General features: G+C 42.6%; 1 protein-coding gene across 1 annotated transcript in view; it reads left to right on the top strand.

The window, feature by feature from the left end:
- Positions 1 to 15,808, top strand: part of ADGRL3 (adhesion G protein-coupled receptor L3) — a 480,164-nt gene that overhangs the window by 427,125 nt on the left and 37,231 nt on the right. The window contains exons 18-19 of the mRNA XM_066317961.1: positions 5,554 to 5,620; positions 7,039 to 7,130. Of these exons, the coding sequence (XP_066174058.1) occupies positions 5,554 to 5,620; positions 7,039 to 7,130 (159 nt within the window). The remainder of the gene's footprint in view (positions 1 to 5,553; positions 5,621 to 7,038; positions 7,131 to 15,808) is intronic.

Raw genomic sequence — 15,808 nt, 5'->3', positions numbered from 1 at the left:
CAGTTTGCCTTGTACTTTTAAACAAATTTATTCTTAACTGGGGTGTTTCTGTAGAGGACATAGCTCTTCACAGTGGCCTACATCAGGCACGTTGAGCCTCAAACATATTCCAGCCATCTGCAAAGTCAGTTCCTGCATTTCTGCCCTTGCTGAAGCACTGTCCTAACCCATCCAGTTTGCAGTGTAGTATTTTGTGGCTGCTTTCCACACTGTTCACCCTTTGGCTTTTGCAAATAGACCTTGGGTGCCCAAATGTTTCCATGGCACGGAAGGTACAGGCAGAAAGTTTGGCTGAAATTCACCGAAGGCAAATACTTCACTATCTTGGCATTGAAGAGGCAGCAGTCCTCTGTGTGTGCCAATAAAATATGTCTCCCTCCCCACAGCCCAAAGTGGTATTTTTTAATGATTAAACATGTATATATAATATTTTGCAAATAAATATTTACAGAGATTTGCAAATCTAAAATATTTATTTATAATTTTTAATTCCAGAATGCACAATTTTATCACGTTCTCATAGAGGAAAATAAAAACCATACAATATGTTTTGTATAACTATCATGCTCCATCTGGTTGATGGATGATGATGTATTTTTCAGTATAATGTTATTAGAAGGGTAGAACTGATTAGAATTTGTAGTGAACTATATGCCAGGCATACATAATTTGATTGCAAGAAGTTGCTTGGTTTTGCCAGGTTTTGTAAAACATCCTCTGGAATATATTACTTGCCTCCCTCCATTATTTACTGCATTTGTTTAAGCAGGACTTATGGAGCTGTTAGTGTTATTTGTTTTTCGCCTGGCATTTGGTGCCACCATTCATATATCTCAGAATGATTTGCTTAAACACGCAGTGTAGGGTTTTCTTGATTTCATTTTCCTTTCTAAATTCAGCCCTCCTGTAACACATGCCTAGATTACATAGCCAGGAACAGGCACTTGTTCCTCCCTCTGTTGCTTTATCATCACTGGGTGCTTGTGATTTTCTAAAGTGTCCTGTGTCCTAGTATTCATATTGGCATTTTGGAGTAGCTGCTCCATGAAGATACTCTTATATACATGATTATTTCAAGGATAGGGATTGATCCTTTTCGTATTTGTTTGTTTGTTTTAGAGCAGTTCAAACCCCTTATATTAGGAGATTAATTTGTTTTTATGACAAAGCTGCAGCATAGTGATTCCTTTAAAAGATCACTCCATTGAGGCTAGCTCAGCTGTGTTTGGTCCTTTTCCTCAGATAAATCAGAAATGTTGCATCTCCCCTTATTGTGATTGTAACCTCTAAAGTAAAGATGAAAAGCAGGAAGCCCCACTGTGTGGTTCCCCCACATTGCCAAAGAGATTCTGGCAATGCTGTCGTGAATGTCCAAGTGGCCATTTCCTACAGGCCATATCTTCAGCTGCTGGGTCTTAGATGGCCACTGCTCAAGTTTTGCTGCAAAAAAGAGGATACTGGGATTGTACTAAAAAAAAAAATTAAAGAGATGCATCATTTGCCTTATCCTGTGTTTTAACCAAATCCATCCATTTCCTCGATGGATATGATGTCAAGGGTCATAATGGGCAATGCTAGAAAATGCAAAGAAAATAGTATAGAAAATAGTATTTGCATTTGTAGTTAGAGTTTGAAAATAACTTGCATCTAAAATTCAGTGAATTTAGCCATTAATTATGGCTTTAGCAGCCTTTGAGAGGACTCATCTAGAAGCAGGCCATCCCAAATCAGCTGCAAGAAGCCATTCCATATTTCCATACTTTCCTGGGTTTCATATCAAAGCCTCTTACAAATTGCAGAAGAAAGCAGCTACGCTTTTAGTGGTTCAATATATTTTAGAAAACGCACTTGTAGGTATATTCATCCACTGCTGATCAAATCCATCATGGCAGGGATCTCTCTTTTGTTTCTGCCCCCCTTCTTCCCCCCTTTTGGAATGCTATAAAGCAGGATATACACGGTAAGCAATCCAGCTGTCAGAAAGCAAAATGAAAGCTCTGCGTATGTACACAGCCTCCGAGTCCATCAGCAAGGCGCCGACACTTCATGCATGTAAATGCTGCTCAGAAAATAGCTTCTAACAATGTGGTCTGTCTTGGGTGGCTCCACTGAACTTGTTTTATTTGCAGCGCTGCTGCCAGTATTTGGAGGAGGAAGTGTGAGCTATGTGGATGCTGAACTCCATTAAGCAGAACCTATATTGCACCCTTGAAAGGCATGTCTGGTGCACACATATCCCATTACTGCACCCTGACAAGGAGGCTGTACAGCCACATGAAACAAACCGCTGAGCTCCCATGAACAACATGATATGTTTAGGGCTCTTCAAATTTTATGGTCCAATGGCAGCTAATGATTGTTTATTGGTTATATTTAATGCACACCAGGGATAGTTTAGTATTTGATTTCTCTCCGTGCAGAAAATAAAGTCTTTGTAGTCTTTATTATTTGGGCAAAGATTTAGGTGAAAATTGCAAGTTGCCACTGTGGAAACGGAGAAAATTAAGAAGGAAAGGAGAGCAGCACCACAGAGCTTGTCTCAAGAACTGAATGCATTGGGGTGACTCCTAAAAGAAGCAGTGGGGTTTTGAGCAGTATTCTCTACATACACACATTTCCTGATAATCCTTTGCCTTGCACTGAGCCCTGAAGGAGCTCGTTTGCTTAATGGCAGTGCAGCCTAAACTCACAGTGTGGCAATTCTGTGCTCACAGCGCAGCTGCGCGTGGAGGGTCACAAGTAACTCAGCAGCCCAAGATTAGCAACTCTGGGAAGTGAGTTGCCTGATTGCTTCCTTGTTTTGAGGAGCTCATTTATGCAGCTCATTGTGCATGTGGGTTTTTGTCTTCTAAGGCAAGAAAAGCTCAGTGTGGTACTTGTCTGATTAGCAATTTACAGCTCCCCAACGCAATTGGCGGGATGCCTGTGTTTTGATGTTTTGGTCTTAATTTGCATTTTTAATGTGGTATGACTTAAACAGGTTCAAAGTTTCATCTCTTCCTGATGACCACCAAAAACCTCAGCTTTTTTTTTTCAAGTCACCCAAGACTGAGTATAGTACACGGTTTCATAGAAAGGCAAATTTTCTATTCAAACAAATAAAAAATGACATTGCATTCTTTGAAGTGTGCAGAGAGGCCTAAAAAAGCCTTCTCTGTTTTTCACAAGCTGTGCTCCAGCTTAGGTGAAGCCGGCTCTCCCAGGGCTCCTTTTGCTCCATGCCTGGCCCCCACTTAGATGGTAGGACCTGGTTCTTCTGCTGTTGCTCATCCACAGGCATCCATCTCTTGTCACTCAGTTGTTGTCTACAACTGAAGGGACAGATATTTTAGGGGAGTGGAAAATTTCGTTCTTTCTGCTGTCTGGAAAAGGAACCAGTTACTTTGCTCTTTTTTGCTGAGCCTGGCACAGCTTTTTGCTCGTTCTGTATTTCAGCTTTCCCTGGTTTTCCCCATGTCCCAATCTATATGCATTCAAAACCAGCTGCGCCAGGTGTGACTGTGGACTGGTCACCATGCTTCAAGAAGTAAAGAGAGAGTTTGTGTGTTTCCTTTTCCCCAGACTTTCCAAGAGCCAGGTCACTCTTTATGCTGAAGGAAAACCAAGTTGATGGCGACTAAAATATAGTGTTCCCAACTCCTGGGCAGCAGGGGCTGGCGGTGGAATGTTAAATTGTCAAAAAAAAAAAAAAAGTTCAAAATATTTTCATTTAAAAAAATAAAACCCCCACAACCCTCTGAGTCTTCTCCCACACACCAGCTCTCATTATCAGTAGAAAAAAGTGATGGGGCTGTGCATTCTGTGATTTATATGCAGCAGCTGAGGCATAAGCACTAGTTACTCATTTTTCCTGAGGGGGATGGGGTAGGTATAAAGCCTGAAATGCCGTGTAAATATGTGAGCTGCTGCTATGCGGACATCCTTGTTTAGGAATGGGGGGCACTTCTTACAGGGACTTCATTATCCTTGAAACCTCTATTCCTTTGTCAAATCTAGTTGCAATTGGGCGACATTTCAGACGTTATTATGGGTTATACACAGATGTCATGATCGCATAAACCTTTTCCTATAGGGAATCAGTCTCAAGTAGTTTCGAGTCACTCATGTTGTTCCATTACCAGCTGCATCTAAATCACCTTGAACTTCAGCAGCCACGGAGGAAACGTGATTTCCCAGCAATCGCTCTGAAACCCTCTGTTTGCTTCCTGCATTGAGATTTTGATGCTATCACATAAAGATTCTGGATGAGCAGCTGCAGAGGCAGTTCAGGAATGGCAGTCACGGAAGTGACAGTATTTTAATTTGTGACAAATGGCGTTATGAGTGTGTGGATATGTATCAATACATCTCCAACACTGATGAGACCTGAAATTTATATGGTCAGGGAGGGAAGTGAGAAGTTTTTTCTGCATATTTGAATTTATTCATATTTTGACTTCTCCCAGTCACAAAGGTTCAGGGCATGTTTTATTCTCTCATCAGGCATCTCCTACTGATCATCTCCCATGGGGCTGGTGGCACAGACCTTTCTGCCTGTTGCAAAGTCCGTTGAAAGGGAGAAAACATTAGGCACATACACTAGGGCTGTCATTTGTGAGAACTGCTATCTCCAGCACCATGATAAATTCACATATACAGTTCCTGTCACTTGCCTAATCATGAAATTGCATCGGATGTTTAGTGTAAGAGTGGTTTTATGCTTTCTCAGTCCTTTGTGTATAAACGGAACTGTGATTTGCAGCATTGCAAGGACGACAAGATATTATTATTTTAAACGTCGTGTGAAACTTTCTTAGAATTTACATTCGTCTGTCTTGTACCGAGTCACTTCCATTTTATCTTCCTGTCGCCTGGAATGAACTAGGAATGGAAATGTAATTTCCCAGAGGCCTTAAAAAATGTGGGGAGTATTAAATGCGGTCGAAATTAAGCGATTAATAATTTAGTTTTAGGCCATGAATCAACTTCTTGTGATAGCGCAGACCATATGCAACCCTGGAAACAGTAGTGGAAACAAAACACTCAGGAGGTTCAGGGAAATAAAACACTTGAAAGGAGAAGTTGCTGAACCTAATTAAACCTCAGCCTTCTGTTATCCAATTCATGCTTCCTATTTGCACCAAAGTTTCTCTGATGTACTTTCTGGAGAAATGTCATCTCGCTTGACAGCTGACAGACAGCTTGCATTGCATCAGAGCTGGAGAGCAAAGAGGAGCACAAAGCAAAGAAGCAGCTCTGTGGATGTTCATCAGGCCCCTTCCTTTAAAAAAGTCACAGTCTAAGGAGTTTTTCCGACAGATGCAGAAAGCCTTAGCAAATAGGCCTTGTGCCATTTTCTCCCTGCTTCCTCTAGAGGTAATTATCTTACTCCATCAATAGCGCTGTCAGAAATTGGGCACATAATTCAGCATTTAAATGAACAAGCAATGTAATATTTCCTGTCTCCCACCGGCGTGTTTTGCAGCTCACATTCTTCTCTGTCACTCGCTCACTCTTGATGTATGTCCTGGGTGCAGTCCTTGAATGCCTCCTTTCCCCTGTGTTTCATTACAGATGTTGGCTCCGGCTTGACACCTACTTCATTTGGAGCTTTATAGGACCGGCGACCTTGATAATTATGGTAAGAACTCCTAATTAACTACTCCATCTCTCAGGTCAAGAAATAAAACTTTTGCTGTCCCTTTTCTCTTTATCTTTAATTTACACAGATTAATTTGAGGAAGGCATGTTCTTCTTTGACCCCACCTGGCATAGCAATTAGACCCTCATTATGAGAGGCTCTTGGCATTGCAAAATACTTGATCAAAATGGACCAGGGAGCTTCAGAACGGGTACTTGCAGAGTTTGGTTTCTATCACTGGACATTTAGAAGTGCCAAATTGTTTTGATGCAACTCACTGCTTACACCCTTTTTGAATTCCAGAGTGAAGTTTTGCATTGATAATGGAAAAAAAAAAATAGAAAAGGGAAATCTGGGAGTGTGGGAGGAGAGATGAAAGAAAGTCCAAACTGGAAAAGAAATTTGATGAGGGTTTTTCCTAACCAGCAGAAGTTGAAACTTGTGTGACGTCATGTTTAGCACATTGCCAGTATATCGGCTAACACAGCAACAAGGTAGAGAACCCAACTTTAGAGACAGCTGGAGTTTTCTTATACTTTAATCGCTACAATATGGCTTAAATAAACCATCCTTTGTTTTGACTAGACTACAGTTTGGCTAGCACAGAAAACCAGGCACTCTCACTTCAATGCAGACATTGTCTCTGCTGCTTCTGCTTCTCCTGCAACTTGGGAGCCATTTCAGCAGTCTTCCACATCAGGAAGGGGGCCACGCCATGAACTGCAACTCTTGGGTTTTTTTTTTTCCCTTAAGCAATTCATTCATAAAAGGATATCTTCCCTTTTTGATTATGTCTCAAATCCTAGATTGGGCTTTTGGGGAACTCCTTCCCAGGAGTGGGCTGCCTTGTGAACACTGAGGCATGGAGACACTATCCCATCCTTTACAGAATAAATCAAACTCTTTTTTATTTTTGTTTTTCAACTTTGCATTGCGCTAAGCATCAGTTGTGATTTCCCTGCCCATCTGCCCCGTTACAATGTGTTTAAAAGGTATATTCACAGAAAAAGATGCTTTTATGCTTCATTTCAATGGGCTGGGCTAAGTAAGGTGCTTGGAGTGACTTTTCACAACTGTCCACCTCTCAGATACAGGAAAGCCCTTAACACAAGTATTTTTTATTTTCCTTAATGCTGTTTGAAGCACTACAGTTGTAGTTAGAACCAGCCTTGTGTCAGCAGTGCCACAGATCTGGTAAGGATGTGGCATCACCAGTCCTGTAATCTACAGGCCAGGTCACCTTATAAACTGCTTTTGAAATTTTCTGTGATTCAGTCACTATAAAGCTGTACTGTGAGCTAATTTCCTACAGCAACCCATTTGTTACAGAGAAGGAGGTGACTTTCTCCCCATCATGTTGTGCTGTGTCACATAATCCTTTTTTTTTTTTTTTTTTCTCTCTTCCCCCTCCATTGCAGCTTAATGTCATCTTCCTTGGGATTGCTCTCTATAAAATGTTTCATCATACTGCCATACTGAAACCCGAATCTGGATGTCTTGACAATATCAAGTAAGTAGTTTTTATCTGCCTGTTTCTGTCTTTTGCTGTTTATTCCCTCATTCCTCTGAGGAGCAGAACAGGGGAGCCAGCTCTGCCAGCAGCAGTGCTAACCAGGGATAATACCTTGGGCTATGGCACTGCAGAGTGGTCTCTAAAAGATTCCAAGTGGCTGATGATGAAGCAGTGTACTCGTGGCTGCCATTGCTGGCGTTTTCCATTCAATGTTGCATGAAGGAGGCAAAGCTACATTTTCTGTCCTTGAGGCAAGTAACCTTCTAGTCTGTGTAAAGGAAATTGTACCCAATAATTACCAGCTAATTATTGCAGTCTCTACAGGGAAGGTGTTGAAACTGTTGATTATTACTACTTCTGTGTGCTCTGAGGGCGGCTGCCTTACTCGTTTGCTGTTTGTTTTGGCCCCTGACAGATTCCGTGACCCAAATGCTCCCCCAGAGTCTGATTGCTTTCAGCAAAGTTCTCGAGGATTTACCTGGGGGTGCCCACATCAGCAGGTGGATGTGCTTGCCAGCAAAAGCATGTTTTGTTTGCCCTTGTACTGGGCTAACATCTGAGCCTGGGCATCTTACTGTCTAGCAAGCGGCTTCATTATATTGCTAGAGTATTAGTCTCTGTCACTGCCTGTTTATTCAGCTACCTCTGGCTTTAATTACTCTCTCCAAAAACACAAGCGAGATTTCAGGTGCAGTGCATGATAAGATTAGGAGCCTGCTAATTAATAAAACCATCTAATGAGCTTCAGGAGGAGGAAATTGTTGGGAGCCAGCGCTTTTCTGCTCACCCAGGAAAGGAGAGCATGGTGCAACGCAGCTTGAAGTGGGTTCTCCTCTCGTGGTAGGAGAAGGAGAAGAGGTGTAAGGGGAGCTCGTTAGAAGATGTCTGAATTGCTCAGTTGCAAGGCAGCTCCCAGCAAGGCTGTTGTTCTTACTGTTGGGCTGCTCTGGCAGATACAGCTTTAATTTAATCCAGGTCAGGGCTACCCCGAAAACTTTATCAGCAGGCACAGCTTGCAGTGTCAACAGTGTGCCATGACCTGGCATGGGCCTTTGGGTGAAATTTTAGTTGCTTAGGTGCAGCTTCTCCCTCAAGGGTTGGGAGGAAAGGGAACTGGAGTCTGCACAAATGCAGGGGACCCCCAGTGAGCTCAGAAACCCTCAGAACCCTCGTTCGCCCGGGCTGTGGGGAGTCAGCTCTGCAGTGACCCTCAATTTCTCCTGCCATCACTCTGCTATAAAATGAAATTAGAGGAGTAATCCCTCCTGGATGTCCAGGATTGATCCTAGAAAGATAGTCTGTAATTTGGTCCTGGATGAGGCATTAAAAGCATGGTACATTGAATAACATTTATTAATATGGCTACTTGTCATGCATTAGCGCAGTGGAATTGCTCACTGAGAACAGTCTCTTTAAGGTTACCCACACAAAATCATCTTACAGTATGACATTTAAATTAAAAACTGGGAAGAAAAAAAACAACAAAACCCTTATAATTAAAGCAGAAATAATAAATGCCTACTGAATAATCTTCTTGAGCTAATCTCTAGTATCTTTGTTTAAAATGCCAGGAATTTATACAACCAGTTGCATCAATTATAATGTCATTGTAAAATATTTTATAGGTTCTTTGGCAGATAAGTATCTATTCCTGATTTGACTTCATTAAAATGTTTTGAAAATGCAAGCAATTAAAATACTTTTAAGTATGTTGCTGATAGTCTTCCAAATGTGTTGCTTCATTACAAATTACTTTTTATGCTTGAGAAAATAAGAGCAACATAACATAAACTCAGGAAGACGCCAGGCTCACCCTAGGAAGTTTATCAAACCAAGCATTTCAGAACAGACTTGATTGTAATCTGAATACCTAAGCAGGACATCATTAAGTTTCTAAATTCAAGACATGTGTTGTCTCAGTGTTGGATGTGCTTGAGGTAGGAGGCAGTGAAGATTTGTAACAGAGAGGGGAATTCACCTTGGAGGGAGGTTTCCTAGGGAAGCAAGGGGCTTGCAATCTCTAGAAAATTTTTGAATTAGATCATAGTTGTCTTCTAGATACAATCATAGTCTAGTTGCAGGTAGGATTGTGCTCTTCCTGCACAGTCACTGGCTCTAAGTTAGATGCAAAACGTTTTTATCCAGAGCAGCTCTGGGATAAAAAGCCGTAGAACATGTTATTTCACAGGGGACCACAAAGATCCTTTCAGAATTTCTTTCTGTGGGTCTGCAGGGTTAGTAAAAAGGCACCCAGGTCCCAGAACCTTGCATCTTGTTGTATCACTTTATATTTAATAAAACAAACTGAACCAAGGGCCTGCACTGGAGGGCCCCTTGCTGCCATCTGCATGTGACAGCTTTATAGCACGTGGAGAGCTGAATGAGAGTTTGTTCTCCCAGCTCATTTCCTACCATTGCTCTGTGTTAGGCTGTGGTGAAGCTCTCGCAACATAAATCCTGAGCTTGTTTAACAACAGCAAAATACTTGATTCCCTATGGCAACGTAAAAATAAAGGCCATAAAATATTTTAATAGGCTGTTAATAAGCGCCCCTGCAATCTGGTCCTTGCCTATGTCACTTTAAAGGTTAGAAATACATTATGAAGTATAGAAAATAGAGAGCCAAATAACTCCACTTAAATTAATGAACTTGATAAAGGATCAGGTGTCACCTGGGATACCTTTAATTACTGCACCAACAGAAAAGCCATTCAAAGGGCAGTGCCTGAACCAGATGTTGTGTGGCTGATAGATTTGTAGGCACTATGCAAAGTTGTAAAAATAAACTTCCCTAACCTTCAGGAACAGTCCCTAGATTATTGTGCCAGCATGGGAGATTCTGACATTCCTGCGGTGAGGCACTGGTTACCCAGGGGCTACCCAGCAAGAGATTTGATGAGTACAGAGCTGGTATATTTTTGTCCTTGTAAGCTTTCCTGCCTTACCCCAGCAGTTTTAGGAGGGAAGTAGGGTAACCACATATCTGGGTCCTTTCCCCTGTGCCATTGGCCTCCTTCCTGTGACAGGTTGGTACTGAGATGATTCAGTGGGTTGTGCCCAGTGAGACAGCAAGAAGATTCGTGCTCTAGTCCTGTTTTTGAGGCATGTAGCCAGGAAGAGATGCAAGCCTCTGTGTGTGGGATATGTTGTTCAGAGCTGCAAGAGTTTCTGTGCCTGCCACTGATGCCAGGAAGACACTGGCTTCCATTTCATAAGAGGTACCATCCCGAAATGTAGCGTGCTTTTACCTAGGGCCTTAAGAAAAAGTTCTGTTTGATGTCTTCCTTCAGTATATTTACACAGAAATTTTAAGCATTCATCCAGAGCGGGGGTTTCTTCTGCCCTTTAAAGATCTCTTTAATGTGAAGTGGCACAGACAAGAATACCCAAACAGCTGCCTCTTGGGGGGTGTACGTAGCTTCTCACCATCCCTCCCTAAACACAGGCTGGGAGGAGATTTTTCCTTCCCAGCCTTTCACAATGGCTTTTTTTTGGGTGCTTGAAGTCCACTGTGGCCATTGCTCTTTCATCTGTGTGGCTTGTTGGCAAACGCAGGTGAGCAGAGATGGGCATAGAGGAGCATTGTTTAGTCCTTAGCTCTGCTCTCACTCCTGGCCCATCTGAGGCTAAAAGTGGAATGCAAAGGGTGCACAGATAGGCTCTTGAGCACAAACTAATTTACTGTCAACAAATGTACCCAGAAATGCGTTTTGGAAGATGGATTCCCCCAACCCTTATGAGCTTGCAGGGAAGGCACATCTTTAAAGCCGGGGACTACATAAGCTTTTTGGGCGGCGAAAGCCTGCTGTGCTGCTTGCACCTGTAGCCTGTGAGGTGCAGACTGTAGGCATATCAGCGCAGTATTGATGCACTCCTGCTAGCAGATGGCTCCTCATGAGGGTGTGTTAGCAGCTGGAATTCTTTAGAGCAGCTGTGAGGCTGTTTTACTGGAGGTTGCTGCTGTGTGATTTCTGGAGCCGAGCAGCTCAGAGTCTCTCCTTCGTGCTTTTCCATTGTTAGATGTGCAAAATGTCTCAGACTGTCGCAGACAAGACTACACTGAATCTTTTCATATTCACATTCCTGTAGGAAGCCTTATATGCCAACAGAAAATACATTATATGTGATTAGTCCAGCACAGTTCTTCCCGTTTCCATCCATCAACTCCTTTCCAGGTGCTCAGGGTGTGTACTGTGGCAGCTTGCACACCAGGTTTCCATCCAACCCCTGCCAGATGCTGCAGCACAACAAACCATCCACGCTTCCAGATGCTTATCCACAATCCTCTGTGCAAAACAGGGTTTCAGACAAAGCCCCTCCTCAAGTTCCTTTGCACTGTGTGGCAGTGCAGTGCTTGTTCTGCAGCCATTTAAATAATGCTCATTCAAATCATCGTGGTTATAGTGAAGGGGAAAAGAGAGGAGCTACACTGATGGTAATCCAGATGTGCTCGTGAGGATATCCAGTGAAATCTGAGCTCTTGTCTTTGCTGTGAGCTCTCATTGTGCACTGTGTGGGGCTCATTAGTTAAGGACATAGAAAACTGCTGGAAAATTGGGAGGGGAAAGCAGTCATTTAGCTAATGAAATGAAGTCCTACAAGCAGGTTTAAGAGGGTTCATCAATGGGGGCTGAGCAGCTGCTACACCTGACGTTACAGTGGACTTTTCCAAATGGCTGGAGGGGAGAGGATGTCTCTCAGCAGAGACCATCGTTTTCCTTACAGACATAACCTTTCCTTTGAAGTTTCCACAGGCATCCATCTCTTCTCTCCCTGGTGCTACTTGGCTGTGGTTGAGTCTGTTAGTGTTTTCCCCAGGCCAGACCAGACTTCCTGACATTCTTCTGTGCCGTAGTATGTGGCAATGTGATTTTATTTTGTTTGCTTTGGAAGAGCAACACGTCAGCTGTGGCTGCCAAGAGCAGTTACAGACCCACAAGAAAGAAGGCAAGAGGCAAAGGGCTTTGCCAGTTTGTTTCCCTTTTTGTCCCATTTTATTGTGGTACTGGTATAGCTTGGGTTGTGCCATAGGCCACTTGGATGCTCTTTAGAAAACACAACATGTGAGGACCCCTTCAAAGAGGAGCATGTGAGTCTGTAGTGCTGGGTTTGTTGGAAAAACTCATTTACTGCAGTAGAAACTCACCTGAAAGTCGTCCTGGAAATTTAATTTTCTTTCCTTCAGACAGGGAGGCCCAGGGTCTTAGCTGGGAGCATCTTTTGTTGCTAAAGTGGCACTATTAATTAGGGACCTTGAGATAGTTTAATCCTAGTATTAATCACTGTAGTTCTGCTGCAGTTTTCTTCCTCTTGTGGAAACCTGCTCTCATCTCATCTACCACAATGAAAGAATAAGCACTATATCAAAAATATGAAATTCCCTAGAAAAACATGTATTTATTCGGAGCACACCAGAGATAATGTTTTTAGGCATTGTGACTGGATTCACAAGAACACATGCTGAAATCCCATTAACAGGGATGAAGCAGAAATGTCCTGTATTGCAGCCTTCAGAAATCAATCCTCAAATGACCAAAAGGAGCCTCTCTCAGCTTAGTGGCTGCCATGGAAGTTTCAAATAGTCCAAGGCTAAAGGCATACAGCCCTGATGTAATGGCTAAACAAAAATTTGTATGTTCTCTCAAGTTTCTGAGTAGAAACAAAACTCACACCATACTCCTCTATTTTGTATTTTTTTTTCCATAGAAGTCTTCTCTCATGCTCAAAGACTTGCAAGAAATAAATGTAAGAATGCACAACTTAACAGCCAAAAGTAGGAGCCAAATGTAAAGATTTAACCTTGGTTATTATTATATAAAACCTTGTAAAGCCCAGTCTGGGCTCTTTCAGGGAGTCTGGCCCAGGTTGTGGAAGGTGAAGGATGGGGAGCACCAGGCATAAAACTGAGAAGCCCCTTTTGAAGATAGACATCTTTTAAAACTGTTGCCATAGCCCGCTCTCCACATATGTTGTAGGGGTGTAAGTGATTATCTGCTCATTTTCGTGCTTCAACATATGTGTTTTATTTAAAGAGACATGACTAATCCCAGCCCCCAGATTAGCTTGTTGTTTCAGTCCTGTGGGTTTGACTAAGTCATGAAAAAAATCCTCAGTTAGGTAGAAAATTGAAAACAAAGGTTAAATAGAACTTCCAAAAATCATCTGCAGAAATGTTTAAATTAAATCCTTGATTCAACACAGCGGTATTATGCTGGCAGGAGCAGAGGTTTACCAGTCTAGCTTTATTTACTCAGCTGATTGAAATGCAGAAAAAAGTAAACATCCTGGATTTGGTGCAGTGGGGAATGAGTTAGACTTTTGAAAATGCAGGATTTTTTTATCTCCTTTGAAATGGAGAGCTTACATTACCACTGAAGAGCAGTAATTTGTAGCAGGTATGCTTTTACTAATGGAAAGATTAATTCGTGCTTTGTTCCAGCCATTTTAGATCCAAAACAAAGTAGGAGACAATAAGGATTATTCCAGCTTTTTCTGTGGAGATTTAAGATCCTCTGTTGGTTTCCAGATCTTCCTTGTTTAATCATAAAATGCTACAACCTGGAAATAGTTTGTGATGACAAAGGGTCTGGAACTAGATATTGAATTGGTCCCAACCCAGGGGCCTGAACTTGCGGAACAGCAGCATTTTAATCCTTCATTACCTCTGGGTTTGTGGTTGCTTGGGAGTGCAGAGGGAGGACACGATGCCTTGAGGGGGTCCAGCGCTTGGGAGCTTGCCCAGCACAGCATCTAGGTGCCGAAGGTCCATTCCTTTATCTTCAGGGTTCTCAGATGTGTGGAGTCAGGGCTGAGAGTCTGGCAGTATGAACACTTCCTGTTAGGAGCAGCAGGCATGGAGAGGTTTTCCTGCACCTGTGTCCTGACTGGACATTACCTGTAACTTAAATAAAACAAGAGTGCCTGTACAGAGTGAGCTCTCTTCAAAGATTCTCATACAGCCCTACTAGCAAAATAGAAAGATTAACTGAGTGGGCTGATCAGGAAGTGGGCATTGAAAAATCTCCCCACCCAGCTGTGCTCTATGCAGCATGTTTGGACTCCTGACTTTTGGAGACGGCAGGCTCAAAGCACAGCAGCTCCAGGGATGGCTTCTGGAAAGGAATCATCCATGGATTCCTGTTCCAGGAGAGGATAATCTGACCCTAGTCAACCAAAAGGGCTCCCGAGCCAGTGTTTGGGTCTGGATAAACTTGGATGAGAAGTAAGTGTCTTTAAACAGTGCTTGGGACGTGCAGACAACACATTCTCTGTCACCAAAAATCTTTAAAGGAGTGTTTTGCAAGTACAACCAAATTATCTGGGCACTTTGGAAAATGAGGAATAGCATTTTCCTCCTTTGGAAAATCTCCCCCTCTGCAAAGCTTAGATATTAGCCGTGGAGTACTGAGCTGGGCATTAGAAACTTTGCTCATTTTCATTGTTCCAGAGCTCTGGCCATGATCCATGGGTTTCATATGGCCTTTAGAGAGAGTACCATGTCTTCACAGCCTGATGATCATAGAGTCATAGATTTATAGAATATCTGGAAGATCAGTGGAGTCCAACTCCTGGTTCTACACAGAACACCCAAAAGGCATTTTCCAAAGGCTTCTTGAGCTCTGTCGGGGTTGGTGCAGTGACCACTTCCCTTGGGGAGCCTGTTCCAGTGCCCAAACACCCTCTGGATAAAGAACCTTTTTCTGATATCCAATCTAAATCTTCCCTGACACCATTTCTGGCCATTCCCTTGGGTCCTGCCACTGGTCAGCATAGAGAAGAGATCAGTGTCTGCCTGTCCTCTTCCCCTCATGAGGAAGCTGTAACTGCAGTGAGGTCTCCCCTCAGCCTGCTGTTTATCAGGCTGAACAAGCCAAGAGTTGTCTCAGATCTCCCTGGATCCTGTGTAAGAAAGCACCATGCTTTTTAGTCCCCTGGTTAACTCAGTGCTACTGCTATATAGCCTTCATCTGCATCTCTGCATGAACAAACTTGAACAGGCAGCCTAAAATAAACCCAGGAAAACCACTCAGAGTTGGCACAAAATGAATAATTTACAGGCTTCCTACCAAGAAAAGGTATGGCACATTTATATTTTGCCCAAGGGCCAAGTTTGTGAGCACCTCAGAGGCAGAAGCCCTGCCAGGGCTGGAAAAACATCCAAGACTGTGCTTTTATCTGCGTGCCTTTTCCCCCCAGAGATGTTGATGGCAGCATCTGATTTCATTTGTTGCAATCTGCTGCTATTCGAGTTTTTCACAGGAGGGTTTGGTTGATATCTGATTGTTTTGGTTTGGGGTTTTGGTTGTTTACCTATGTTTTTGTGACTGCTGTGTTAATGTTGAATAGTGATCGTAAAGCACTAATCTTCCCACTGACAGGCCTCGTCCTTTCTGAATCTAAAAAAAAAAAAAAAATCAATCAGTGGTTATTGATTTGAGAGAGTGTCCTGGAAGATATTAAATACCTACAATCTTTCTGTGAACCCATAAATCATGATTATTGTTTTAAAAGGCCATACATTTTAAGTACTTTGTCAGCAAGCCCTGCTGGTGCTATTTGGATAATACAAATGTGTCTAAAGGCTTTGCTGAATCCATATAGTGTGGAAACAATTAGATACGTGGTTACACATCAGTGTGGCTTGAATAATTGTGCCATGCCTTTGCAAAGTTGGG

Source organism: Sylvia atricapilla, chromosome 4, assembly GCF_009819655.1.
Source record: "Sylvia atricapilla isolate bSylAtr1 chromosome 4, bSylAtr1.pri, whole genome shotgun sequence".
Taxonomy (NCBI): domain Eukaryota; kingdom Metazoa; phylum Chordata; class Aves; order Passeriformes; family Sylviidae; genus Sylvia; species Sylvia atricapilla.
Note: the sequence above shows the minus strand (reverse complement) of the source record. Positions and strands in the feature narration are given on the sequence as shown.